The 27,517-nt window shown below is 35.8% G+C and overlaps 6 protein-coding genes across 7 annotated transcripts; 3 read left to right on the top strand and 3 right to left on the bottom strand.

The window, feature by feature from the left end:
- Positions 1-6,422: 6,422 nt before the first annotated feature.
- On the top strand, positions 6,423-8,436 carry LOC129919994 (uncharacterized). 2 transcript variants are annotated; one of them, XM_056001141.1, is made up of 3 exons: positions 6,423-6,859; positions 6,984-7,165; positions 7,230-8,436. In XM_056001141.1, the coding sequence occupies exons 2-3, from the start codon at positions 7,037-7,039 to the stop codon at positions 8,403-8,405; spliced, it is 1,305 nt and encodes a 434-aa protein (XP_055857116.1). In that variant the 5' UTR covers positions 6,423-6,859; positions 6,984-7,036; the 3' UTR covers positions 8,406-8,436. The 2 variants fall into 2 exon arrangements, with proteins under 2 accessions (XP_055857116.1, XP_055857117.1); XM_056001142.1 differs by having other exon boundaries at positions 6,423-7,165.
- Positions 8,437-9,722: 1,286 nt separating this feature from the next.
- LOC129920005 (uncharacterized) lies at positions 9,723-10,511 on the top strand. The gene is made up of 3 exons (XM_056001156.1): positions 9,723-9,824; positions 9,916-10,034; positions 10,098-10,511. Exons 1-3 carry the CDS (start codon positions 9,818-9,820, stop codon positions 10,500-10,502), a joined length of 531 nt encoding a protein of 176 aa, XP_055857131.1. The 5' UTR covers positions 9,723-9,817; the 3' UTR covers positions 10,503-10,511.
- Positions 10,512-14,634: 4,123 nt separating this feature from the next.
- Positions 14,635-18,323, top strand: LOC129919368 (multiple epidermal growth factor-like domains protein 6). The gene is made up of 2 exons (XM_056000226.1): positions 14,635-14,641; positions 14,706-18,323. The coding sequence occupies exons 1-2, from the start codon at positions 14,635-14,637 to the stop codon at positions 18,290-18,292; spliced, it is 3,594 nt and encodes a 1,197-aa protein (XP_055856201.1). The 3' UTR covers positions 18,293-18,323.
- Positions 18,324-18,369: 46 nt separating this feature from the next.
- LOC129920004 (uncharacterized) lies at positions 18,370-19,271 on the bottom strand. The gene is made up of 2 exons (XM_056001154.1): positions 19,108-19,271; positions 18,370-19,041 (listed from the first exon to the last, which is right to left on the bottom strand). Exons 1-2 carry the CDS (start codon positions 19,177-19,179, stop codon positions 18,415-18,417), a joined length of 699 nt encoding a protein of 232 aa, XP_055857129.1. The 5' UTR covers positions 19,180-19,271; the 3' UTR covers positions 18,370-18,414.
- Positions 19,272-20,400: 1,129 nt separating this feature from the next.
- On the bottom strand, positions 20,401-22,898 carry LOC129919367 (uncharacterized). Its single transcript, XM_056000225.1, has 2 exons — positions 22,290-22,898; positions 20,401-22,222 (listed from the first exon to the last, which is right to left on the bottom strand). Exons 1-2 carry the CDS (start codon positions 22,365-22,367, stop codon positions 20,480-20,482), a joined length of 1,821 nt encoding a protein of 606 aa, XP_055856200.1. The 5' UTR covers positions 22,368-22,898; the 3' UTR covers positions 20,401-20,479.
- A 1,486-nt stretch (positions 22,899-24,384) lies between these two features.
- Positions 24,385-25,837, bottom strand: LOC129919996 (uncharacterized). The gene is made up of 2 exons (XM_056001145.1): positions 25,491-25,837; positions 24,385-25,410 (listed from the first exon to the last, which is right to left on the bottom strand). The coding sequence occupies exons 1-2, from the start codon at positions 25,563-25,565 to the stop codon at positions 24,433-24,435; spliced, it is 1,053 nt and encodes a 350-aa protein (XP_055857120.1). The 5' UTR covers positions 25,566-25,837; the 3' UTR covers positions 24,385-24,432.
- Positions 25,838-27,517: the final 1,680 nt, after the last annotated feature.

The raw sequence follows: 27,517 nt of genomic DNA, 5'->3' as shown, positions 1-27,517 counted from the left end.
GGAACTTCAGATGTTGATTCAAGTTGACCAAATGTTTGGTTATTTGTTCCACTCATCCAACCAGACTCATGGGTCACGTCAGGTTTTGCTGTAGTTACGTCGAGTTGACCATTCATCCACCCTGGTGCATGGGTCTCTTTAGGACTTGTAGTAGATAATTCCAGTTGACCATGTTGTTGATCATATAGTCCACTTATCCAACCAGACTCATGGGTGTCTTCAGGAACTTCAGATGTTGATTCAAGTTGACCAAGTTTTTGGGTCACGTTAGGTTTTGCTGTAGTTACGTCAAGTTGACCATTCATCCACCCTGGTGCATGGGTCTCTTTAGGACTTGTAGTAGATGCTTCCAGTTGACCATGTTGTTGATCATATAGTCCACTTATCCGACCAGACTCATGGGTGTCTTCAGGAACTTCAGATGTTGATTCAAGTTGTCCAAGTTTTTGGGTCACGTTAGGTTTTGTTGTAGTTACGTCGAGTTGACCATTTATCCACCCTGGTGCATTGGTCTCTTTAGGACTTGCAGTAGATGCTTCCAGTTGACCATGATGTTGATCATATAGTCCACTTATCCAACCAGACTCATGGGTGTCTTCCGGAACTTCAGATGTTGATTCAAGTTGACCAAAATTTTGGGTCACGTTAGGTTTTGCTGTAGTTACGTCGAGTTGACCATTCATCCACCCTGGTGCATGGGTCTCTTTAGGACTTGTAGTAGATGCTTCCAGTTGACCATAATGTTGATCATATAGTCCACTTATCCAACCAGACTCATGGTTGTCTTCAGGAATTTCAGTTGTTGATTCAAGTTGACCAAGTTTTTGATTATTTGTTCCACTCATCCAACCAGGCTCAAGGGTCACGTCAGGGTTTGCTGTAGTTACGTCGAGTTGACCATTCATCCACCCTGGTGCATGGGTCTCTTTAGGACTTGTAGTAGATGCTTCCAGTTGACCATGATGTTGATCATATAGTCCATTTATCCAACCAGACTCATGGTTGTCTTCAGGAATTTCAGTTGTTGATTCAAGTTGACCAAGTTTTTGGTTATTTGTTCCACTCATCCAACCAGACTCAAGGGTCACGTCAGGTTTTGCTGTAGTTACGTCGAGTTGACCATTCATCAACCCTGGTGCATGGGTCTCTTTAGGACTTGTAGTAGATGCTTCCAGTTGACCATGATGTTGATCATATAGCCCACTTATCCAACCAGAATCATGGGTGTCTTCAGGAACTTCAGATGTTGATTCAAGTTGACCAAGTTTTTGGGTCACGTTAGGTTTTGCTGTAGTTACGTCGAGTTGACCATTCATCCACCCTGGTGCATGGGTCTCTTTAGGACTTGTAGTAGATGCTTCCAGTTGACCATGATGTTGATCATATAGTCCACTTATCCAACCAGACTCATGGGTGTCTTCAGGAACTTCAGTCGTTGATTCAAGTAGGCCAAGTTTTTGATTATTTGTTCCACTCATCCAACCAGGCTCAAGGGTCGTGGTAGGTTTTGCTGTAGTAACGTCGAGTTGACCATTCATCCACCCTGGTGCATGAGTCTCCTTAGGACTTGTTATAGATACTTCCAGTTGACCATGTTGTTGATCATATAGTCCACTTATCCAACCAGACTCATGGGTGTCTTCAGGAACTTCAGATGTTGATTCAAGTTGACCAAGTTTTTGGTTATTTGTTCCACTCATCCAACCAGACTCAAGGGTCACGTCAGGTTTTACTGTAGTTACGTCGAGTTGACCATTCATCCACCCAGGTACATGGGTCTCCTCAGGACTTGTAGTAGATACTTCAAGTTGACCATGCTGTTGATCATATAGTCCACTTACCCAACCAGATTCATACGTATCTTCAGCACTATCAGATGGTAATTGCATTTGGTTATATAGCGCTTTGACCCAATTAGTCTCATCCTGTTCTTCAGTATTTTCAGTTGTTAATTCAAGCTTACCACTCATCCACCCAGACTCGTATGGTGTATTTTGTTCTTTTATAGAATCTCCCGTTGGCCTGTAGTTTATATGTAAGCTACCTTCGGAAGATTTCTGTTCAGATTTAGGAGTTTTTAATCCTGATAATGTAGGAAGAGTTTTAAGTTGTTCTATTGCTGAGTCTCCTGCATATTCCGACTTATAGCTTACACTGAAACTGTCTTTGAAATTTTTGGGTAATGATTGTGGAGTTGTTGATCCTTGAACATCTTCAACTTGCTTTGGATTTAATTGGCCTGCTTTTCCTTCAGTTAATAGAGTCCCTGGCCAGTAATTAATATTTAAACTAACTTCAGAAGGGTCATGTGCAGGATTAAGATTTATTGATCCAGGCATTGTTGGTACAGTTCTAGGTTTTTCATTTGGCGATTCTTTAGGATAGTAGCTTATGCTAAAACTACCTTTCAAAGGTTCCTGCAAAGCCTTTTCTATTGTTGACTGATGTAAAGATTCCACTGGTATTGAAGATTTTTTCATAGTTTCGTTTTCATTTGGATAGTGGTTTAAGGCGGGAGTTAGACTGCCCGCCGAAGGTTTTTTAGGTAAATCGCCAGACAATGTAGGCCTAAGTGTTGGTGTTTCTTGTTTCTTCGGGGAATCATCTGCATATTGTGGCCAGTAATTAATATTTAAACTACCTATGGTAGGGTCCTGTGCAGGATTGAGATTGATTGATCCAGGCACAATTGGTATAGTTTTAGGTTCTTTATTTGACGATTCTTTAGGATACTCAGGCCAATAGCTTATACTAAATCTGTTTTCCAAAGGCTTTTCAGCGGCTGAGTCATTTACAGTTTCCACGGGTATGGGAGATTTTTCGCTAGCTTCGTCGGCATTAGGATAGTCATTCAAAGCGGGAGGTAGACTCCCATTCAAGAGTAAATCTCCAGTAAATGAAGGACTTGGTGTTGGTTTCTCTTCTTTTTTTGTTGAACTATCAGGAAATTGTGGCCAGTAGTTAATTTTCAAACTTCTTTCAGAAGGGTCATGTGCTGAATTAATATTTATTGATCCAGGCACTTTTGGTAAAGTTTTAGGGAGATCATTTGGTGATTCCTTAGAATACTCTGACCAGTAGCTTATACTAAAACTATCTTCCAAAGGCTTCAACAAATCCTTTTCATTGGTTGACCCTTTTATAGATTCCACTGGTATGGGGGATTTTTCGCTAGCTTCATTTGCAGTTGGATATTCATTCAAAGTGGGATTTAGACTGCCATCCAAGAGCAAGTCTCCAGTAGGTGAAGGACTTGGTGTTGGTATTTCTTCTTCTTTTGTTGAACTATCAGAAAATTGAGGCCAGTAATTAATTTTTAAACTATCTTCGGAAGTTTCATGGGTAGGATCGAGATTTGTTGATCCTGGAACTGTTGGTATAGTTTTAGAGTGCTTATTTGGTGAATCTTCTGGCCAGTAGCTTATACTAAAACTATTTTCCAAAGGATTTGGATTTGTTTTTGTATTTGTTAAACTACCTTCTGAAGATGGTTGCAGCTTATTCTCAAAGTCTGATGGTTTCGGTGTTGTTTTAATTTCTTCATCTGTCAAACTGTCATGAAATTGTTGCAAATGACCAAAATTAAAATTATCTACCGACGGTGTTTCTTCATTTGATTTTTTTGGATTTAACAAATTTTCTGTTAAAAAAGTTTGTGGAACTGGTGTTGTTGTTTTATAAAGACTGTTGAATTTATTTGTTATAAATCCCATTAATTTCATTGCCAAAGTTTCTTGTGGCTTTGATGTCTTATGTTGGATAAGGTTGTAATATTTTTGTATCCAATTAATAAAGTTTGGCCTCAGCCTTTGTGTTATTTGAGGGGCATTTTGAATTATTTGACGAACTATAACTCGTATAAATATTAATGGATTATGTCGTTTTTGCCATTTTTGTGTTAAAAGATATTGTCTAATTTCGATTATTATTTCATTGATCCATGGCGATCGAAGGATTAATTTTTCTGGATACAATAATCCGTTTCGAATTTCAGTTAGTACTATAATTATCCATTGTGGATCGAGTCTTGGCTGTCCTGGTGAAAATTCCAATAGTTCATTGCGTATTAGAGTTATTATCCAATTTATAGAAATTATTAAATTTTCTCTTGATTGTTTATTATTAAGGGGGAATTGAAGGTTGCCAGGCAAAAATTGTTGATTATAGGGATATTGGTATAGTTTTGTTAAGAAGTCAGGCGAATATCCGTTCGGTGCGATATTCCGTTGTGGTTGATTCCAAACTGGAATTTGGTTTTGCCTATTTACACGTAGTGGGTATCTATTAAGGGGTTTATTTTTTTGTGGGTATTGCATATATTCAGATTCACTTAAGGGACTAGATCTTATTTGGTTAAAATTATAAGGGACATTATTTTGACCAATTCCAAACGGAGGAAATTGGTCATTGGATAAAATTTGTGGAGTATTTAAATTTGAAACACTTAGTGGTTCTACCGCCGGTGAAACCACTTGCACTGATAGGGGCTTTATTTTTATTTTTGGTTTTGGATTATCTTTTACTTTTAGGTTTTCATAGCTCTTTCTAAGTATCAGTTGTTTAAAATATGAGCTTATATAACTTTTGGGAAAAAATATATTCACTGTATTAAAATTTATCGGTGCGGCCGATATTTCACTTTTAGGCTTTTCATTCACAATTATATTTTTCGAAATTTCCGCACTCACGCTAGCCATTAAAAGGCTAACTACGCCGATTAGTGCAAAAATATGCACAAACGCGAGTCTCATAATCGGGACTGTTTTCGAACGATTTTAGAATAAAAATGATTTCAAATTAGTGCTTGCGGAGCCTTTATAAAGCCTACCTGCTTACGAAAAAATTCTGACAAATATTTGCCAATGAAAAACTTGAATAAACATCATGTGGCAAAAACCATCTAAACTGAGCTTATGTACTTTGACTTATTTCTTTCTTATTGTATTTGTATAGCATTTTTGATTATTTGCATATTTGAATTTTTTTGTGTTGTTATAACAGTTGATTGGTGTTGTTTTTTGTGTTCTTTTGTGAATACAAAATTTGGTAATTAATTTTTTTTTTTTTTGAAAATATTGATGTCAATTTATTAAGACACGTCGTATAAGCGAAAAAAAATATTACTTAAAGTTCAATGGATTGGGCTCTATAATTATGTTGTTTAATTTTGTTTTTATTGCATAATTACGTATTTGTTTTTCTGCAAAAAATTTCGGAATGAGAAACTGTTTTTGAAACAGATCCATATACTTATGTAGGTACTGTCATTAGTTTTTTTTTAACCGAGAAAATTATTTCGAACTGAGATCTGTATATCTACAGAATACAAGGTAATAAATACCCGCCATTTTGATGACGTCACGTGTATTATAAATAGAATGTGAATAACGCCTTACAGAATAGAGGCAGGCATACTGAAATGAGTTATCTATGGAAAGTAACAAATACAACACACACCAATACACAAATAACTACCAAGATCGGAAACTTTTGTATGTTTTATCTATGGAAACTTCATACAAAAAAAATTAATAATACACATGACGCCACAAAAATAGAAACAGTTATTATAACGAAAATCAGTGTATTACCTTGTATTCTGTATATTTTGATCTCAGATTTAATGTAAATATTCCCAACCAAGCCCATTTCAACTCGATCGAGATTTGGTCAAATTTAAAAAAATACCGTCAATTAGCATCTTATTTCTCCGAAAGAATCTTAAATACAAAACACTCACCTGTTAAAACATTCCGATTTACCTCAGGGATTGATGATTTGTGGGATTTTACACTTCTTAATACGTATTAAACAATTTTTATAAGAAACAGCAACTGAAAAAATTATTTCACAAGAAAAACAAAACGGAAATACGTAAACTGCGACTGAAAAATTTAAACTGTTAATTTAAAGAGGATGCGTTCAGTACATACACACAATATCAGCCACAGATAAATAAGTAAAGATGTGACACCACCATGTAGCTTTATTTTTCCGTGTTTACATTTGACGATTTTTCCAACGACGATCTTGCTTTGTTCTTCTTCTTTAAAGGGTGTATCTAATCAGTTCAATTTTAAATTTTTTTTAGTCTCGGCTAAATTTTGGAGAGAGTTCTTAATGGGAGCTTAATTTTATCTCGATCGGCATACTAAACTAGCGATTCTTTCACTCTCTTAAAATTGTAATTGCTTTATGTATTTCCAAAGAAAAGTCCCAAAACATAGCTTATTACCCTCTTAAGAAATTAGAACTTGAATAATAAAAGCCTAAAAGTTGAATCTTTCGTCAAACCAATACAAAAAATCAAGATTTTTTTTACCATTGCAACCAATTCGTTGATTGATAAAGCCTGGAACGCTGTACGATCCCATACAAATTATCGATAACTTGTATGGGAATTTTATCTCAGCTAAAATTTAGCGCGAACAGCGTACCAGGCTTAACTTTAAACATAAAAATATCCCTAAGCAACAAGCTTTCAATTTCCAATCTTAGCTTTCATTTGCAAGAAAATTAATCATATTTCTTTAAGTCGTCACAATTCCTTCTGTATAAACACTCATTCATTTCAGTCAGAGTTATTTGATGGAAACTATAGCAAACAAAAAAATGTTAGGTTTAAACCTACTGTCAAGGCTAGATTGGGAACTCAGCCCTTACGTCATACAGCAATTATTATTATTGGAGATAAGAACATCTGTTTAACACAACGCGCATGTTATTTATTTTGTTAACAAGATTTATAACCAGTGCGCATTAGATGATATACTTATATTTACGTAGATTGACACAAAGTACAAGATACAAAACATGGTTGTGCCAAAAAATATTTAAGTGAGTCTTGGACGAATATCAGGTATTTCGCATGGAATTTAATAACTCACAAAAACATTCCAATCAAACAAAAATAATTATCTATGATTGATCTTGTTACTGTCTCCCCTCTTTCACAAATAAAAAAAAAAACTGCGGTATAAAAGCCAATGTAACTGAAGAAGCTATAGTCAAAAATAAACCTTCACACTATACCAATATGATTTGGGCTCAAACAATTCTACTGCTTGTACTAGGAGTACTTGTGGCTGGTTCTTGGCAAAATGTCCAAGGTGAAAAGTCATTCAATTTGAAAATTAGAAACTCAACACATGGTAGACCGGGAAATGTAAGCAACCTTCGAAAGGATACTTACTGTTTAATTTTTCTGACAAGTGTATTTTTTTTTACAGAAAACCCATTACTATTCAGTTGACAGGCCAGCATTAGTTGATAACGCCCTCTATATGAAGTTTGCCTGTCAAGGCAAGCAAAATGGCTTCCGTTTGCCAATTGAAGGCAGTTGTACACAGTATCTAGAGTGCCAAAGAGGCTCACCCAAAGTGATGACCTGTAACAACGGCAAACATTTTAGTGTCCTCGGTTTGGCATGTATCGATGCCAAACTGTCAAAGTGTCATGTCAAATGCGAATGCTGTGGCAAAGCCGATGGCATCTATCCAGATGTCAAGAATTGCTCAAATTTCATTGTTTGTATCAAAGAGAAAGCACATCAACAAAGTTGTGGAGAAATATTCAAGTTCAATGCTGACAAGCTAATGTGTGACATTCCGCAACGCACCAAGTGTCATACTGTAATGTCAAACAGTACTCATTCTCTCGAACGTCAGGTTATACCATTGCCAAAAATTTACAAAACTCCCATGTACTTGACATCCTATAAGGTTTGCCATAACAAATCAAATGGATACACTGTTGGCGTTGCAGGAAGCTGCAATAAATTTTACTTGTGTATCAATGGCAAAGGATATTTAAAATCTTGTGGAAGTATGCAATTCAATGCCGAGGCACACTATTGCGATGCAAAAACTCGTATTCACTGTCCAGAGTTTAGTGAAAGTGATTTAATTTTGGAAAGTGACGAAAATCCTCAAGTAATACCCGAAGTACCTGAAACTATTGACGATTTACAGCCCCCACACAGAGAACCGGGAAAGCCCTTTCCACAGGAACAGGTTCCAAATGAAATTCCACTTGAACCTCCAGTAGTCGGTTATCCAGATCAGCCTTATATGCCAAACCATCCGGAAAGACCACCAAATCACCAGGGCCATAATGAAATTCCCAAACCACCAGTTGCAATTGAGCCAGTGCCCCCAACTATTTTTGTACCCGATGTAGAAGAAGTCATTGACCCCAAGAAATATGCTGGTCTTTGTGCTAATCAATCAGTTGGAGCACTTATTGCAATGCCGCAACATTGTAACAAATACATTCGTTGTAGGTGGGATTGGTATGAGAGGCGTGTAGCTGTTCTGGAATCATGTCCCAAAAACAAGCATTTCAATGCTAAATCAAAGATGTGTGACGTCCCGCAAAAAGCTGGTTGCGCACTTATTTTGAATTAGAAACATTTTTTATTTGGTTATTTTATTTGCAATAAATATTTAAAAAGCAATTTTGAATGTTATATTTTCATTGAATCTTAAAGATTTTCAGCTAATACTTTTTTCACCATCTAATACTTTTTTCACTACTGCACCTCTTAGGTTTGATAGAGAACATATTTGAAGCATTTCTTAGTACAACAAGAAAGAACTGTGTACAGGTAAAGCTAATATGATCTTCAATTGGAGCAGCCAAACTGTTATACTTTGTAGGGAATCCGTTATTTAGACCCTTAAAAGTTATGTTAAGGCTAAGGCTCTTCATCCAATGAGCACTGAGAAACGTCAAAACGTTGTTGTTCAGCGTAAACAGTAATAAACTTTCAAAGTGTCTTAATGAAATAATGTGAGTGTGAGTTTTGGCAAGCCCGTGGGAAAAGGCTAAGAAAACTCTATCGGGGCTAAGAAATTTACGTAGTGTTAAATAGAACAAAAGTTTATCCTCCCGAGCTTAGGTTCAACTGAAAAGAGTCTGTCAAAAGGAGTTCACGGCTTTTAAACGCATTTAAAACAGCTGTCAAAGTAAGAAGAAAGAGTGAGTCCAACCATCTTCAGAATTTGTGGGGCTAAACTATTTGAATTGGGTAGAGTCTTTAGGTATTAACCGATAACTTCTATTAAAATAGCAAACTGACAACGTTTGGAATGTACCTTAATATTTGAGGACAAAATGAAATACATCTTATACATAAAATTATAACAGTTTTGTTGCAAGAGGAGACAAGAAAAATGCTGTCGATGTAAGGTAACTTACACAACCATTCGGGTTAAAATATGTGCTGGCAAATTAATCTTTTTATTTAAGTTTTAGGTAACTCATAAATTGTATAAAAGCTTTGGTAAAATTAAGAAGTGTCAATTGACTAAATTTTTGACGTTTCTAAAATCGTCTGAATTTTATTGACAAAAAATACATATTAAGGCTGTATTTCATTGTCATATCTATAAGGCAAATTTGGCCATAACAAAAGTTCCAAAAGTCGCATTGAAAAATGATTGAAACAATTCATTGGTAAACATACATTTTACGATGATATTGATTCTTGAAAATAACAAGACGTAATAACAAACGATGCCAATGTCACCTTTGGTAATACTTTTGACTTAAATGATAATGTAATACGACCTTTCTTCCATATTCCAATTTGTTCTATAGAAGGAAAATATAAAGAAAAACATGACATTCAATGTTGATCTTATTTCAATGTCAAACTTGATCTGATAACTCCAAATGACATTGCTTAACACGATTGAATTTCAAATCAATTTTTTTGATCGCTTTATGATACAGTGTAATAATTGTTTTTCTGAGACTATAAGTGAAGCTCTATTTCTTTGAATATTATCAGTTCACCTTAAGAATTTCCTAGAATATGAAAGGTACACCACATTAATTATGAGTTATGACAGTTAAATTTCAATCAAATTTTACATTCAATCATTTTAAAACCGTTTTCTATTTATCGTATAGTTTTCCTATCAATCGTTCTCCTCGGAGTTATCATATTGCCATCGATTCAGGCTTGGTCCTTTGAAAATCCATTGAAGAAACCTCTTCAACCATCACAAAAAAATGAATCCAATCCTGATGTAAGTTACATGGTATCTTTAACATCTACTACAAAATTGAGAACTATTACATTTCTTCAACAGATTGTAGTTCCCGTTAATACAACTTTGTATCAAAAATATGTTTGCTTAAACAATAAAGATGGCACCCAATTAATTGTACCCGGAAGTTGCTCTTCGTACTACCTTTGCAATAGTAATGTAGCTACTGTCAAATCCTGCAAAAATACAACACCGTACTATGAACCCGTTTCGAAAACTTGCGTTTCAAAGAGTACTTGTGAAGATCGTGAGATTTTGATACCTGGTGGACCGGCTGGTTGTCAGGGTTTATGTTGTGGCAAACAAACTGGCTTGTATGTTGATCCCACAAATAAAACCCGGTTTTATTTCTGTGATAAACATGTTGGGATTTTACATGCTTGTTGCGGTGGCGAACAATTTAATCCAATTACTAAGGCCTGCGATGTCCCAGCTAATTGTCCTTAAATGCATTGATAAATAAAAAATAAAAATTTAATGTCAATTTTTGCAACAATCGTTATTTTCGTTCAAAATTTTCCACTTATTCTAGATGGATCGTATGAAACAAAGGTTAAGCTAAAATTAACTGTCAATATTAGGTTCTCTGGAACTATTGATTCTAGAGAATAAAAAGGCATCTGAGTAAATACGCTTTTAATATTGGCAGTTAAGCCATAGTTCAACACTTGATTCAATTTGTTATTCTTCTTAAAAAAAACAGCACACACGCAATTAAGAAAGTAAGATGATGATGTTTTCATATTTTTCATTATTATTATTTTTTTTTTAATTTTGACAAATAAGCAGCGAAAATCCAAAAATAGAAACCTAGAAACCATAATCAATTTTTAGATTTAAATATTTCTTTGTGTTGATTCGTTGTTCTGTTATTTTTTTCCTTTAAAAGTAAAAATAATATTGTTTTTGTTATAATATAAGATTTGAAAGTGAGAATTGGATTTTTCTTAGCATTCGGTAGACGATGTTCACATTAACACTACCCTGACTCATTTTGACATTTCTGTGAGTCAAAATATTTTAAATGATTTAAAATTTTCCTGCCTCTTTGGACTATCTTTTTCTCACCATGAAGGTGATGTGAGAAAGCAAACTAGTCAGCGGAGTGAGTATAATATGGACACGGTCAAACAGTCTGCCCTAAATCAAAGAATTTTGGAGATACTAAATGTCAAAACGCATATATCAAAAAAATGTCGAAATCCTTAGAAAAAAGGAAAATGCCACACTTTATTCATTATGATCATTCCTGTATATTTTATTCATGAATTAAAGTGTGAACCAATCTCAATTAATTTTCAATCTTTTGCACAAACTTTTGGATTGAATGTTTAAAAACATTCTCATATAATTACGTAATCTACCTTTGTACAAGTGCAAATGTGAAACAGTAAGCACAAACAATATTCATATCTCCACATAATTCTAACATGTAACTTTTATGTTTGTTCTTGTGAGTCAATGACCCTTCAAGCCACATTATTCAAGTTTAACATGCTAGTCAGACACTGTAGATTTTCATTGTGGAATATACGTTAACACGTTAGTGTTGAATACGTTAATATGTCAAACAAAAACAAGTGAATAAAGTTCATTGCTATCTTTATTGAAATAATTTTGTGATAACTATTATTGAAGTTATACCGTTGTACTTCTTTTCCGGTTTTTTGTATCGGAGTCAAAATTTACCTTTTGACAGATGTCAAAATGGCATTTACCTATATTAACTAATCCATACATCGAGCTATTAGGTCTGCTTGGGTTCTGCCTACAACAGAAATATTTCTACTTTTTTCAACATTTTAAACTTAATTAACATAATTAAGTACACTAGAAGTGTGTAGCTTTGTACATTATTTTTGACAAAAGTAGAAATATTGCTGTTTTAAATAGCACTCAACAGACTTATTAAGGTTAGAATCTCGAATTAATATGGTTTGATGCTACTAAATTTTTAAGGGCATGTTCACACGAGTACGAATTAAGTTTTGTGAATTTCGAACTAAGTAAAGTGAATTTCTGTGGGTGAGGGGTATAATGCATACACACACTCTTTTATAAAACTAGCTGAGCAATGTTTTGCCAATAACTCTACTTTTTCAGCTTGAAATTTGCAATTGCAATTGCTCATGGTTATTGTCAATTTTAATAAATGCTCCACAGTTAACGTCAGCGGAGAATCTTTCAACGCGCAATCTTTCAAATTTTACTTGATCATGTATTTGATCATGTATTTTGACAGTAAGTTGACATTACTTGATTTATTCAATACATACATATCTTTGCATATCTCTTATGATTAATTTATTATTATTGTTTATCTACTTGGTTATAAGATTGAATAGCATTAATTAACTGAATTATTTATTTTATTGACTTCTGTTGAACATTGGTTATACCATTGTCTGCGCGTGTTTTGGTATTCTATTTGATCAATCAAAACAACAAACGTCATGAGCTTATTAAAAACATTCTTTTAAATCAAATTGATCAAACAAAACAATGTATACAAAACAATTTTGTTCACGTTTTGATGTTTTTGAACGGTGGGATTTTGTGATAGTAAAATAAATCGAAGTAAACTAATGTTTTGAAGAAAAAAAAAACTTTAGAACATTCATAATTAGAAAGTAGGTATATTATTTTGCCTAAAATTCAAGTAAATAGTAGAAATTGGACCAAAAACCGCTCTTTAATCTACATTATAAGAACAGTCTGTTTTATAGAAACGTCAAAACCGCCGTTGTACCATTGACAGTGTTCACATAAGCCTCATTCCGCCGACTCATTTTGACAGTTTCCTGGCTCCTTTGATCATCTTTTCCTCACCGTGAAGTGCAAGTGGTAAAGCAGAACAGAAATGTCAAAATAAGTCAGAGGAATGAAGTCCGTTATTAAGTACAAATCTAATCACATCAAAATGTCATAACGTCCACAGTGCTGCCAACTTTTTTGACCATACAATTTACTTCATGTTTTAATAAAAGAGTTGGTTTGAGTCCCCAATATTACCAACATAATATTTAAAAAAAAATCGGAAGATATCTAATACAAAACAAAAAATGCGAGAAGAAAATCCTGAAAAAAATTTCAAATATACCAATTCACCTTGACATTTCTTAAAAAAAAATTGTTTGAACTAGAAAGAATTTCAATTTGTGATGAAATTTTGAGCAAGTATTAATAAGTCAATAACAAACATATCTGTATCCATGCATATTTAAAAAATTGAAAGAGTAAAAAAACAATAATTAAGAACAATTTTATTTAGTAAAAAACAATACAAATAAAAAATAAAAAGCAAAAACAACGAAATTCAGTGTTATCGTGTTGTTCTTAACACGAATTTACATTTGTGTTTATAGAACCATTATACAAAAACATATTTACTAATTGTTATTACCTTTTTGACTCATAATAAGGCCGACAATAAGAATGAAAATAAAATAAAATTATAACTTTTAAGGAAATACGAACACATGTGAAAACAGTTATCTTTAAGTGTCGCCATTTCGGCGGTGTTCAAAACATGAACTTTTTCTTAGAGTCCAAATTCTTAAAGAACACCTTTTCAATACCTGAACTATACTATGAAATAACACTTCCTCGGGGAATAACATTTATTCAATGACTACACACTTAGGGCAAAAGGTATGGAAAGGTAAAAAAGTTTGTACTTAGTACACATCAGGGTTAATGTACAGATTTTTAAGTCTTGGGTGCAGGCTTTACGTACCAATAAGAACATTTTACAACTGGACACAGATTTGTATGTATGTGATTAAACACTTAGTAAAAATGTTTACACTTTTGGGCACTTTGTGTGCAAATGTGTTTTAATTTTTAATTAATTTGCTGAATAGGAATTTATATACAAAAGAATAAATATATCCAACAAAACAGATAAAAAAAAAGTAAAGTGTCCGGACAGGATAAAATATATTGAGTACAAAGTTTCCTGTATGAATGAGTATGAGTACTTGAGTACATTATAAGAGACAGATTCTGCTTGATTACATTGATATGATTCTCGCAATAATCGACAGGAATTCGTGAGATACCCATTAATCTTAATCTAGTACTTCTATGCATAACTACCATATGAAAAGTATAACAGTTATAGTTAATCTCAAGACATTTTTAATTATCTCAACTCACTTTAAAAGCTCAAAGCGTTGCTATGACGACTTAAACTATAATTCCCACGAAAAGAATCTATCTATGACAATACTCTTATCTTAGAACCCAAATATAAAAACAATTCTCGATAATGATTTCAATCAAATTTTGCACTGATTGAATTTAATATTTGCAATAATCTATATTGATTAAAAAGAGGAAAAAGCAATAAACAGCTTTTATCTTTAGACATTCTCTTTTCTGTGGTTTTATATAGCTTTATCCAGATAAGATTAACTACAGTGAAAAGTGAACTATGAGTTCTAAAAATTTTGATTTATTAGAGCTCATTTCATTGAAAAGTCATTAAAATCGAAAACGAACTCAAAGCCTCTACACTTTGAGGTCTAAAATAATTATTTCGCCCCCCGGAATCAACTCTAATAAAAACGAGAAAGCAATGAAGAGTAAGTGTCAATCACGGGATATTGCATAACACATATTATAAGTACTCTCTATCTTCCCACTTAGCTTGTCTTCTAACTTATGGATTACTTTTCATAATCAGCATTGTGACTGCTAGTAGACCAGCAACTGGGCCATCAGGTACAGTATGCGAGTCAGCTGGTGGATCATGCAAGGGAATTCATGATGGCACAATGATACCATATAAAGGCGATTGTGGAAAATATATAGTGTGTTTCCTAAATTGTGGTTGCGATAGACCATGTCCTGATGGATTGCATTTCAATCCAGTAAAGCAGACTTGTGATTATCCATCAAAAGCTGGTTGTAATCCATCGTGGGTAGATCCACCAACTGGATCTCCGGGAAACGAATGTCAATCACCTGAAAGTTCATGTAAAAATATAACTGATGGAACTTTGATTTCGTTTGGAAATGATTGCACTCAATACATTCAGTGCTTAAATGGTTGCACACATCACAGAAGCTGTCCCCCTGGAACACATTTCAGTTCAAAATCGAAACGGTGTTTGATGCCATCTGATGCTGGTTGCGATCCATCGCCAGGAAATTTGAATCCAGATCCATCATGTCCCGGTTGTTCCCAGCCTTCAGGACCCCAATGTCAATCAGTGGGAGGTTCATGTAAAAATGTCTCAGATGGAACTTTGATTTCATATGCAAACGATTGCACCAAATACATTCAGTGCTCGAAAGGATGTGGAACTAATAAGGACTGTCCAGCTGGACTGCATTTCAGTCCCAAATTCCAAGTGTGTACAGTGCCGTCTAAAGCTGGGTGTGATCTTTCTCCAGGACATTTGAATCCCGATCCATCATGTCCCGGTTGTTCCCAGCCTTCAGGACCCCAATGTCAATCAGTGGGAGGTTCATGTAAAAATGTCTCAGATGGAACTTTGATTTCATATGCAAACGATTGCACCAAATACATTCAGTGCTCGAAAGGATGTGGAACTAATAAGGACTGTCCAGCTGGACTGCATTTCAGTCCCAAATTCCAAGTGTGTACAGTGCCGTCTAAAGCTGGGTGTGATCTTTCGCCAGGAAATTTGAATCCAGATCCATCATGTCCCGGTTGTTCCCAGCCTTCAGGACCCCAATGTCAATCAGTCGGAGGTTCATGTAAAAATGTCTCAGATGGAACTTTGATTTCATATGCAAACGATTGCACCAAATACATTCAGTGCTCGAAAGGATGTGGAACTAATAAGGACTGTCCAGCTGGACTGCATTTCAGTCCCAAATTCCAAGTGTGTACAGTGCCGTCTAAAGCTGGGTGTGATCTTTCGCCAGGAAATTTGAATCCAGATCCATCATGTCCCGGTTGTTCCCAGCCTTCAGGACCCCAATGTCAATCAGTCGGAGGTTCATGTAAAAATGTCTCAGATGGAACTTTGATTTCATATGCAAACGATTGCACCAAATACATTCAGTGCTCGAAAGGATGTGGAACTAATAAGGACTGTCCAGCTGGACTGCATTTCAGTCCCAAATTCCAAGTGTGTACAGCGCCATCTAAAGCTGAGTGTGATCTTTCTCCAGGACATTTGAATCCTGATCCATCATGTCCCGGTTGTTCCCAGCCTTCAGGACCCCAATGTCAATCAGTCGGAGGTTCATGTAAAAATGTCTCAGATGGAACTTTGATTTCATATGCAAACGATTGCACCAAATACATTCAGTGCTCGAAAGGATGTGGAACTAATAAGGACTGTCCAGCTGGACTGCATTTCAGTCCCAAATTCAAAGTGTGTACAGCGCCGTCTAAGGCTGGGTGTGATCTTTCGCCAGGAAATTTGAATCCGGATCCATCATGTCCCGGTTGTTCCCAGCCTTCAGGACCCGAATGTCAATCAGTTGGAGGTTCCTGTGAAAATATATCAGATGGAACTTTGATTTCATATGCAAACGATTGCACCAAATACATTCAGTGCTCTAAAAGATGTGGAACTAATATGGACTGTCCAGCTGGACTGCATTTCAGTCCCAAATTCAAAGTGTGTACAGCGCCGTCTAAAGCTGGGTGTGATCTTTCGCCAGGAAATTTGAATCCAGATCCATCATGTCCCGGTTGTTCCCAGCCTTCAGGACCCCAATGTCAATCAGCTGGAGGTTCATGTAAATATGTCTCAGATGGAACTTTGATTTCATATGCAAACGATTGCACCAAATACATTCAGTGTTCGAAAGGATGTGGAACTAATAAGAACTGTCCAGCTGGACTGCATTTCTGTCCCAAACTCCAAGTGTGTACAGCGCCATCTAAGGCTGGCTGTGATCCATCAGCAGGAAATTTGAATCCAGATCCATCATGTCCCGGTTGTTCCCAGCCTTCAGGATCACAATGTCAATCAGTCGGAGGTTCATGTAAAAATGTCTCAGATGGAACTTTGATTTCATATGCAAACGATTGCACCAAATACATTCAGTGCTCGAAAGGGTGTGGAACTAATATGGACTGTCCAGCTGGACTACATTTCTGTCCCAAACTAAAAGTGTGCACAGCGCCATCTAAAGCTGGCTGTGATCCAGCGGCAGGAAATTTGAATCCAGATCCATCATGTCCCGGTTGTTCCCAGCCTTCAGGACCCCAATGTCAATCAGTCGGAGGTTCATGTAAAAATGTCTCAGATGGAACTTTGATTTCATATGCAAACGATTGCACCAAATACATTCAATGCTCGAAAGGATGTGGAACTAATATGCACTGTCCAGCTGGACTGCATTTCAGTCCCAAATTCCAAGTGTGTACAGCGCCGTCTAAAGCTGAGTGTGATCTTTCTCCAGGACATTTGAATCCAGATCCATCATGTCCCGGTTGTTCCCAGCCTTCAGGACCCCAATGTCAATCAGTTGGAGGTTCCTGTGAAAATGTCTCAGATGGAATTTTGATTTCATATGCAAACGATTGCACCAAATACATTCAGTGCTCGAAAGGATGTGGAACTAATAAGGACTGTCCAGCTGGACTGCATTTCTGTCTCAAACTGCAAGAGTGTACAGTGCCTGCTAAAGCTGGCTGTGATCCATCAGCAGGAAATTCAAAACCGAACCCTCCATGTCCTTGCGCAACTCCTGGCTCCGAACCAAAACCCAATTACAAACCAGAACCAATTTCACCCAACCCATCACCATCGATTTCTTCGCCTTCAACAAGTCAGCCGTCGAAGCCAAGTATTAAACCATCTCCAGGTTCTGTTCAAAACTCATGTTCAGGCCAAGAAGCTGGTAAGCTTTTACCCTTCCCTAAAAATTGTACCAAATTTATTGCATGCAGCAGCGATGGACTTTCATACATCATGGAATGTGGTTCCGGATCGCATTTCAATGCAGCCCTAGAACTTTGTGATTGGCCAGAGGATGCTGGCTGTGATCCATCCTATGTCAAACCTGAAATCAACCCAAATTGCCAGTCGAAAGGTACTTCCTGCTTGGGTAAGGAAGATGGTAAATTATTGCCTTACCCTGATGATTGTCAAAGATTTTATGCTTGTGCCGATGGATGCGAATTTGAAATGGCCTGTGGCGAAAATTTGCATTTCAATCAGTATTTAGAAGTTTGTGATTGGCCAAAAGATGCTGGATGTGATCCAGCACTAAATTCTACAACAAGTCCATGTCAAACATGTTAAAAAAGCCAATCAGTTAATGCTTTTAATATGCGTAGAACTTGTATCAGTTTTGCTAATTTAAAAAAATAAAAATTGCATTTTAATAAGTTTTAAATTCTTTTATTAAATATTCCAATGTTCAACTATGCAGTGCATTTGACATTCTCTGGTCTGTCACACAGCAGAGTTTTTTGGTTGAAACTTAACGAAGCTGGGCACAAAATTTCAGCTCCACAACCACTGAAACATGCTAAATACATCTTACAGTTGTTTTTGTGGGGAATAATTGTTCCATTAGCCAGACCACGACAAGACCCACCAGAAGATTCGCATTTTTGTCCAGGAATAGCAAAGTATTTAATAAATTGTTCTTCAAGTTCTTTCTGTACTTTTTCCTGTTGAATTTGACTTTTGATTTCACATGCTGTACCAATACAAGGTGTACTTCCCGTACTAGGAATACTAGTGGAATCCATTGGAGTAGATTGGGTTGTGGCAGTGGTCTTTTTGTTATTACATGGTGGTGTTGGTTTGGGTTTGGCTGTTGAGCAATCACCTTTGGGCTCAATGCAACTCGATGTTGCCACACAATTTCCAGATGATGAATCGAAGAATTTATTTGGACTTGCGCAAGTGTTTACAACACTTTTTCCAGCTTTACATTGAAAGTATTTTGAGCATGATCCAGGGACCATGATTCGGGCGCCATTTTGTTTACCATTACAAACATATTTTCCGTAGACTTCTTCATTTACACCACTTGATCGGGACTGTTAAATGTCAGTTTTAAAATGTCAAATTTGGACAAAACCAAAAAGAAAAGAAAGCAAACTTACTTCAATAGCAAAGCTGTTAACGAAAACCAATCCACAGAGGAGAGTTGTCAAAAGTCCCAAGGTATGAGACATGATTATATTGTTTCTGTATATTATCTTTTGACGTTTAAACAATCAGTCATACAAATGTCTATTTGAAACTGATGTTAATTCAAAATAATTTAAAGGTTTTTATAACGCAGAAATTCATTTTTCATTGATGTCAATTGAACAATCTTCTATCTACTACATGCATATATTTGATAAATATTAGTCTTTTTTTTGGCACATCAAAGACTATGTATGTTTTCTTTTATTTTGGTGGCTCGTGTTGAGTTAAGACAAAAATTAAAGTTGTTTCTAATGACTAAAAAAAAAAGATAACTTAAAAAACAAGATATCTGAAGGAAATGAGATATACACATGTGTAGTAGCAAATGTTTACTTCTTATCTTTGTCAAAATTCTTATTCTTGTGACATTCTGTTGGAATGTTACATTTAGATAAAATTGAAGGAGTTACTTTGGCCTCGTTCCCTTTGATGTGGTTAACTACTCTTGAGCAGATGATTAATGGATCTATTTCTACAATCAACAAATGATCTTCTGCTCAAGTAAAAAGGAAAGTGTAGATGTTGTACTAGATTTCTACTCATGAGTAGTCTAAAGCCTCCGAAGGAGGCAATATACACAGATTTTTGTTCTCCTATCTCTGTTTGTTTCTGTGACGTCATCTGTGCTAAATGATTGATTCAAATTTTGTTGTTTCCATACAATTAACATACAAATATATCAATGTTTAGAACATAAGAGCAGGAAGTGTGAGCTGTCAAATAATAAGTAATCAACGATTTTAGTACAACTATCCAATTTTCTTTTCAAAAAATGATAGTAAGAACATAGATTAAATAATACTTGTATGACCGCCTTTAATCTGTTAGGTGGTGTACACATTCTATTAATATTGCATGTGACGACATTCTATTTTATATATCTTGCGTGTCAGTGCTAAATCGGAATATTTATCTCTGTAAGGCCCATTTATCTCTAAATGGGTCACTCTGTCATCGTGACGCATTTAGATTGCTTTCACACTGCCCTTGACAATCTCTTATAAATTATAACACTTTTTATTATTAATAAACCAAAGATATCTAAAGCTATATTCAATCAATGGATCGTATGATTTGAAAGATTAGAATCGAATTATATTACCTATTAACACAAATGCCTATAAGCTTATCTTTTATTCAGACTTTTGGACAGTGTAAACATCAGTACAAATAGAAAAAATCACTTTAAATTTTATGCTTTATAGACTTATGTTTATTTAATTTTTTCGATGGAAATGAAAAAGAAAAACATAATAAAAATGTTCATTAAATGTGTTCATTTTATGCTGTAGGACACAACGAATTTTCTTTAACATCGCATGCTCCAGCTATTGGATTGAAATACATGTCACCACATGTCTTGAGGTAAGTCCATCCATCAATACAGTAATAGTATTCGCTGCAGTTATTTAGAACTATTAACTTAGTTCCGGTTTTCTTGTCTCGGCAAACGTATGATCCATACAAATCATCAGGGTTCCAATAACTGTTGCATGGTGCAGGTCCAGGGCCACAATTTCCGGATGGTGGTTTCGTTGGTGGTTGAGTTGGTGGTTGCGTTGGAGGTTGAGTTGGTGGTTTAGTTGGAGGCTCAGTTGGTGGTTTTGTTGGTGGTTTGGTTGGAGGCTCAGTTGGTGGTTGAGTTGGTGGCTGAGTTGGTGGTTGAGTTGGTGGCTGAGTTGGTGGCTGAGTTGGAGGTTTAGTTGGTGGTTGAGTTGGTGGTTGAGTTGGTGGCTGAGTTGGAGGCTGAGTTGGTGGTTTAGTTGGTGGCTTAGTTGGTGGCTTAGTTGGGGGTTCTGTTGGTGGTTTTGTTGGTGCTGATGGACAAATCACATGCTCCTTGACATCGCATGCTCCAGCTATTGGATTGAAATACATGTCACTTCCACAATCCTTGAGGTAAGTCCATCCACCAATACAGAAAAAGTATTCACTGCAGTTATTTGGAACGATTAACACAGTTCCGTTGTCCTTATTTCGGCAAACGTATGAGCCGTATAAATCATCAGGGTTCCAGTAACTGTTGCATGGTCCAGGCCCTCCAGAACAATTTCCGGATGGTGGTTTCGTTGGTGGTTGAGTTGGTGGTTGCGTTGGAGGTTGAGTTGGTGGTTTAGTTGGAGGCTCAGTTGGTGGTTTTGTTGGTGGTTTGGTTGGAGGCTCAGTTGGTGGTTGAGTTGGTGGCTGAGTTGGTGGTTGAGTTGGTGGCTGAGTTGGTGGCTGAGTTGGAGGTTGCGTTGGTGGTTTAGTTGGTGGTTGAGTTGGTGGTTGAGTTGGTGGCTGAGTTGGTGGCTGAGTTGGAGGTTGCGTTGGTGGTTTAGTTGGTGGTTGAGTCGGGGGCTCGGTTGGTGGTTTAGTTGGAGGTTTTGTTGGTGGTTCAGTTGGTGGTTTCGTTGGAGGCTCAGTTGGTGGTTTTGTTGGTGGGTTAGTTGGTGGCTTAGTTGGGGGTTCTGTTGGTGGTTTTGTTGGTGCTGATGGACAAACCACATGCTCCTTGACATCACATGCTTGAACATCTGGATTGAAATACATGTCACTTCCACAATTCTTGAGGTAAGTCCATCCACCAATACAGAAAAAGTATTCACTGCAGTTATTTGGAACAATTAACACAGTTCCGTCGTCCTTATTTCGGCAAACGTATGAGCCGTATAAATCATCAGGGTTCCAGTAACTGTTGCATGGTCCAGGCCCTCCAGAACAATTTCCGGATGGTGGTTGAGTTGGTGGTTGAGTTGGAGGCTCAGTTGGTGGAGTTGATGGTGTTTCATTTCCAGCGCATGGTGGTGGTGTAGGTATAACACAGTCTGTATTGTCTACCTTAACACAATTTAATTCTGATACACACTTTTGTGATGCGGGGTCATAGAATTTCGGACAGGTCTTAACGTTGCTTTCACCATTCAAGCATTCGTAGTATTGTGAGCACGTTCCAGGAACTAGAAACATTTCTCCATCCTTTCGGTTTTGGCAAATATATTTTGCGTATAATGTATTATCCACACATTCACCTTTTTTGTCTGCCTAAGAAAGAAATAAAAACACATACAAAATTTAAAAAAAAACTGAGGAGCAAGCAAAATAAACTTACTTTTGGTTTTGGTAACCTTGCAGCACTCGTTAATCCAATAAGGACAGCAAATAATATCACACACAATCGGACTGACATGATGATGAACAGTTGCTAACTTAAAATGTCCGAACTTGCTTTTATAGCAACTTAGTTGGATGATCCTAATCTTACAAAAAGCTCAGTGATATAGAAGTTATCATATCTCAGTTTTTCTTATCACTTCCAATTCATTTTGGCTATTTTTGCCAAAACTAATAGAATTTGGTTGTGATATAAAAAGTGTTTATCAATTTGTAATTTAATTAATTTATTATCTTAGTGTTATTAACAATTAATCAATTAATCTGTTTTTAAAGATTCACCGTGGCATGTGGTTGTTTTTTGTCTGTAGCCTAGCCATTCAAAGATAAAATTTTTTGAATTAGTTTTATAGTCTTTTGATAGAAAAAATATGCCGAAACTGATACAACTTTAATTTCCGGTTAAAATTAGATTTATATATTTTTTAGAACTTATGAATTTTTTAACTTTTGGTCTTGTTTTTATTTTGTAGTTATTCATGTCCCCATTGACAAAACTCTAGTTAAATAACTGTCCAGGAGCAACTTACAAACTTTCCATCGAGCTAAAACCTCACATGAATCACTTGAAGCTCTTGAAAACTATTTCGTAGAACTTATCTCCTTTAAGACCCTTTAACAACTTTTTCAATCTTTCTAGTATATTTTTTGAGATAAATTGGCAATGATAACAAAATACATTAATATTTGTACTAGATTTGATAGTTTTTGATTTTCATTTCTTAATGAACTTAACGTTTGTAAAGTAAACAGTTGGCTAAATGTTTATTTTGTGGTTACAATCAATTAGATAGATTAAATTTTGATAAGTAATGGTTCAAAGTCCAGTAGGTATCACGATGTCTTCTGATTACAATAGAAATCTGTGGTAGATCGACAATTCGTCTCTTATTTTGATAATTTATGGTGTGAGTGTGAATTGTATTTTAGTCACTCAGTATTCAGTCATCTTGTGCTGCCATACTAGGATTTTCTATGCTGAGTGTGGAGTAACCTTGAAAAAATATAACAGCCACGTTCCTTTGGAGGTGGTAGACTGAATAGTGGATTCCCTAAAAAGTATAACAGTTTTTCTGCTCCAATTGAACATGACATTAGCTGCAACGGTACACACTTCTATTTCGCTCTATATTGAAGAAGTATAGAGACAAATTGTCCGTCTTAGAACATTTTTCATGGCTTACGTTAACTCTGATCTTTATAATTCACTGGATATCCCTACAAAGTATAACAGTTTTTCTGCTCCAATAGAACCTGATATTAGCTGTACCGGTGCCCAGTTCAATCTCGCTCTATACAGAGGAAAGATAGAGACAAATTGTACGTCTTCGAACATTTAATGATTAACGTTCACTGATCTCTATAAAACTTTGTATAATGAATTTCCTATAAAGTATAACAGTTTTGCTGCTCCAATTGAAGCTGCCATTAGCTGAACCTGTGCACAATTTTATCTCGCTCATATAGAGCAAAGAACACAGATTTTACGTCTAGCGGTGGATAAGCGGAACTTCATTCTCCATGGATTCTGTTTGTCGAACAGTTTTGATAAAATTATGTCAAAAGCTCGACCCTCACGGTCAAGAATAAAATATTGTTTTTGAAGCATTGGTTCTAGGGTTTTGTGAGGAGTTGAGACACCTTTGAAATGTTATCTTTTTCTTGTGTAGGTTCATAATATTTTGACAATATTCCAGATTAAGAAATTTTAAGAACAGGTTCTTTAAAGCGATACCTTACATTATCTTGTTACATCCTCAGAAAGCAGTTTGGTAACATCTTCTTTATAAATAAATCTACATTAATAAATACCTTTTTTTTATCTCATGTATAATACGTATAAGCTTTTTGCCCTACACTGAAAGAGACTACACTGGAATCCTAAGATTGTCAAAAAGTTAGAGAATATGCAGATTTATTTTTTCGTCTCTGAGTGAATATGTTAGTCATAAGCATTTTAAATTATAAATTCAAGACAAATTAGAAATTATTTTTTTTTACCAGTGCTAATAACTGGTTATTTATTTCTTTATTTTGTTTTAAGAGATTTTAAATATTTATCTATAAAAAAAAACACTCATTTATAGAGAAGGTTTCTTGTCCAAAGCACAATAAACATTGATCTTCTCATCACATGCATTATATTTTGGATTGAAATATTGATTTTCTCCACAAGACTTGCGGTAAGAGTGTTCTCCAATGCAATAGTAGTAATCTTTGCAAGTTGTAAGTGTAACCAACATGGTTCCATCGGTCTTATTTCGGCACACATATGAACCATACAAATCGTTGGGATCCACTTCAGGTACACACGGACCTTCTGGTCGGTGACATGGAGGTTTTGGTGCAGGAGTTTCAGGAGTTCCAGGTCCTCCTGAAGGTGGTGCTGGACATTCTGGGGTTCCTGGTCCTCCTGAAGGTGGTGAAGGACATGGAGGCTTTTCTCCTGGAGTTTCTGGAGTTCCAGGTCCTCCTGAAGGTGGTGCTGGACATTCTGGTGTTCCTGGTCCTCCTGAAGGCGGTGAAGGACATGGAGGCTTTTCTCCCGGAGTTTCTGGAGTTCCAGGTCCTCCTGAAGGTGGTGCTGGACATTCTGGGGTTCCTGGCCCTCCTGTAGGTGGTGAAGGACATGGAGGTTTTTCTCCCGGAGTTTCTGGATTTCCTGGTCCTGGTGCTGGACATTCTGGGGTTCCTGGCCCGCCTGAAGGTGGTGCAGGGCATTCAGTCGGTGGTGGACAAACTGGACATTCAGTTGGTGGTGGACAAACAGTTGGAGGTGGACAAATTGGTGGATTGGGAGTAGGAGGTGTCTGATGGCAAGGTGGTGGAGTTGGTATCACACAATCTGTTTTATCAACCTCAACGCATGTCGACTCGGAGACACACTTTTTTGTCTTTGGATCGAAGAATTTTTTGCATGTCCTCACCTTGCTCACACCATTTGAGCATTCATAGAATTGTGAGCATTTTCCAGGAACTAACAGCCTCTCACCATTTGGTCTTTGCTCGCATATAAATTTGGCATACAAAGTGTTATCAACACATTGTGCTTTGTTTTGCTGTTCAAAGTTAATTAAAAAAACAAGAACAATGTTTAAAAGTTAGAAATGGCAGTTTAAAGGATACAATTTAGACTTACAGCTTGTTTTGGTTTTGCAGAGCTAGCTAGTCCAAAGAGGACAACAAATAATATCACACCCGTACGAATTGACATTATGATGCACGCTTGATAAGTAAAAATTGAGAATCAAGTTTATATAGACCCAAAATAAGACACCTCCGTGATTAAGAAACTTTGTGCCTAACACATATCATATTTGACGTTCTTATCTATTGTTTTGTTTTTTGTTGTTTGACTACAAAGTAACCTAAATTCGACTAAGATTGATCATTGAATACTTCCGAAAAATTTAATTACTGATATCTTGAAGAGCAGAAAGGAAATTGAATATCACATTCCTACAAGTAGATAATGAGTTTGCTTTGTGTAACTTTCTCTATCAGCTTTGTAGATTACATGTTTTAATTGCTCAATTGCAATTTTCATTATATCGATCAATGGTCTTGAATTTCGTGAAAACAAAGTATGAGGAGAACATGTGTGGAAAATAACAAAAACATGATAAGTTGTATCAAGTTTTCCAAAACCTTCTGTCATTTTTAATTACTTCCTAATTCGAAGTTTGTATCGACTACTGGTTGCACGACAAATGTAACTACACTACATTAAGTTGATCACAGACTTCCATGTCTGTTTCAAACCAATAAGACTTATTTTCTATCTTTTTGAAGTTATACTCCTTTTTTGACTTTTTGATCATGTTGAAAACTTACATTTTGACATTTATATCAAAATTACATACCTACATATATTAACCCTTCTTCTACATGTGCATTTAATCCAGCTGCTACATGTGCATTATTATCGTGTGATATTGCTTAATTTTTGAATGCATATTCACACGGTACGAGAAAGTTTTGATAAAAGTGAATAAGTATGAATTCAGTCATGTGAACATGTGTAGGTACACACAGTCACACACTGTTTTTATTAGATCAACCCTGTGCTTAGCCCTGAGATTCCTTTGGGCTAAAATTTTTGAGTAGTTTTAAATCTGTGCTACCAAATTAAATTTTTCATAAATTGTTTCGAATTTGTTTACAAATGTGACAACTGACGTTTGGAATGACAAAATGTCTAACTATTTATGCTTGCATACCTTTTTGTATCTCTTTGTAAAACATACAAGAAAAACAAGAAAGCGAAAAATATGACAACTCAAAATTTTGTTTGTGTCTGCTGTTTTCGGAACATTCCGTAGACAGTGCTGCCAAGATTTCCGGCTAAGCCTCGATGCGTTTTTTTGTCCAGTTAAGCCTGGTGGTAGTAAAAAACACACCTATTATTGACTGTCAAAATTAGCAATGCCATCTTCGAAAATATCTTTTTATGCTCCCACTACCTGAGGTTTGATAGAGAAGTATGAATTAATAAAGGTTTAACATATCGATTTTAACTGAATTTTGATAATTCAAAGATATGTTAATCCTGAACTGAAAAACTAACAATAACTAAGTTCTGGTTCGCAGTTATAAAATAAATAATCCCTAGTTAAACCAGAGTTAAATCTGCACTGAAAATTGGAAATCAAAATACCTATTGTTGGTTTTAAAAATGGTGCTTAATCGTTAATGAATAAAATTAACTCAAGGTTTGTTAAGCAACGACAGAGTCACAGCTTGTACAACATCGATTGTAGTTATGCATAGGTACCTACATCTTACTCGCAAAAAATTGTTTTTATCAAAACTTTTTCACGTGTTCATGTGAACATGCCTCTAAAAATTGAGTTGGTAGTAATAATTCGATGCCATCGCTGGATTTGTTAATTTAGCAAAATTTCATTTTGACATCTGTCAAAATGTAAATTTTCACTCTGATACAAACCCAGTTGGAAAAGAAGTACCTACATATAATTATCAAAAATATTTAAACTTTAATTAACACTCATATATTATATTTTATTGGCAAAATAAAAATACACATTATTCACATGCATTTATAATTGGATTGTATAAAAGACCTTGTCCACAGCTCTTAAGGTAAGTATATCCACCAATACAGAAAAAGTAATCCTTTGGTCTTCCTGGTGCTAGCAACATAGT

The sequence above is a fragment of the Episyrphus balteatus genome, chromosome 4 (genome assembly GCF_945859705.1).
Source record: "Episyrphus balteatus chromosome 4, idEpiBalt1.1, whole genome shotgun sequence".
Lineage (NCBI taxonomy): Eukaryota > Metazoa > Arthropoda > Insecta > Diptera > Syrphidae > Episyrphus > Episyrphus balteatus.
This window is presented reverse-complemented; position numbering and strand designations above follow the sequence as displayed.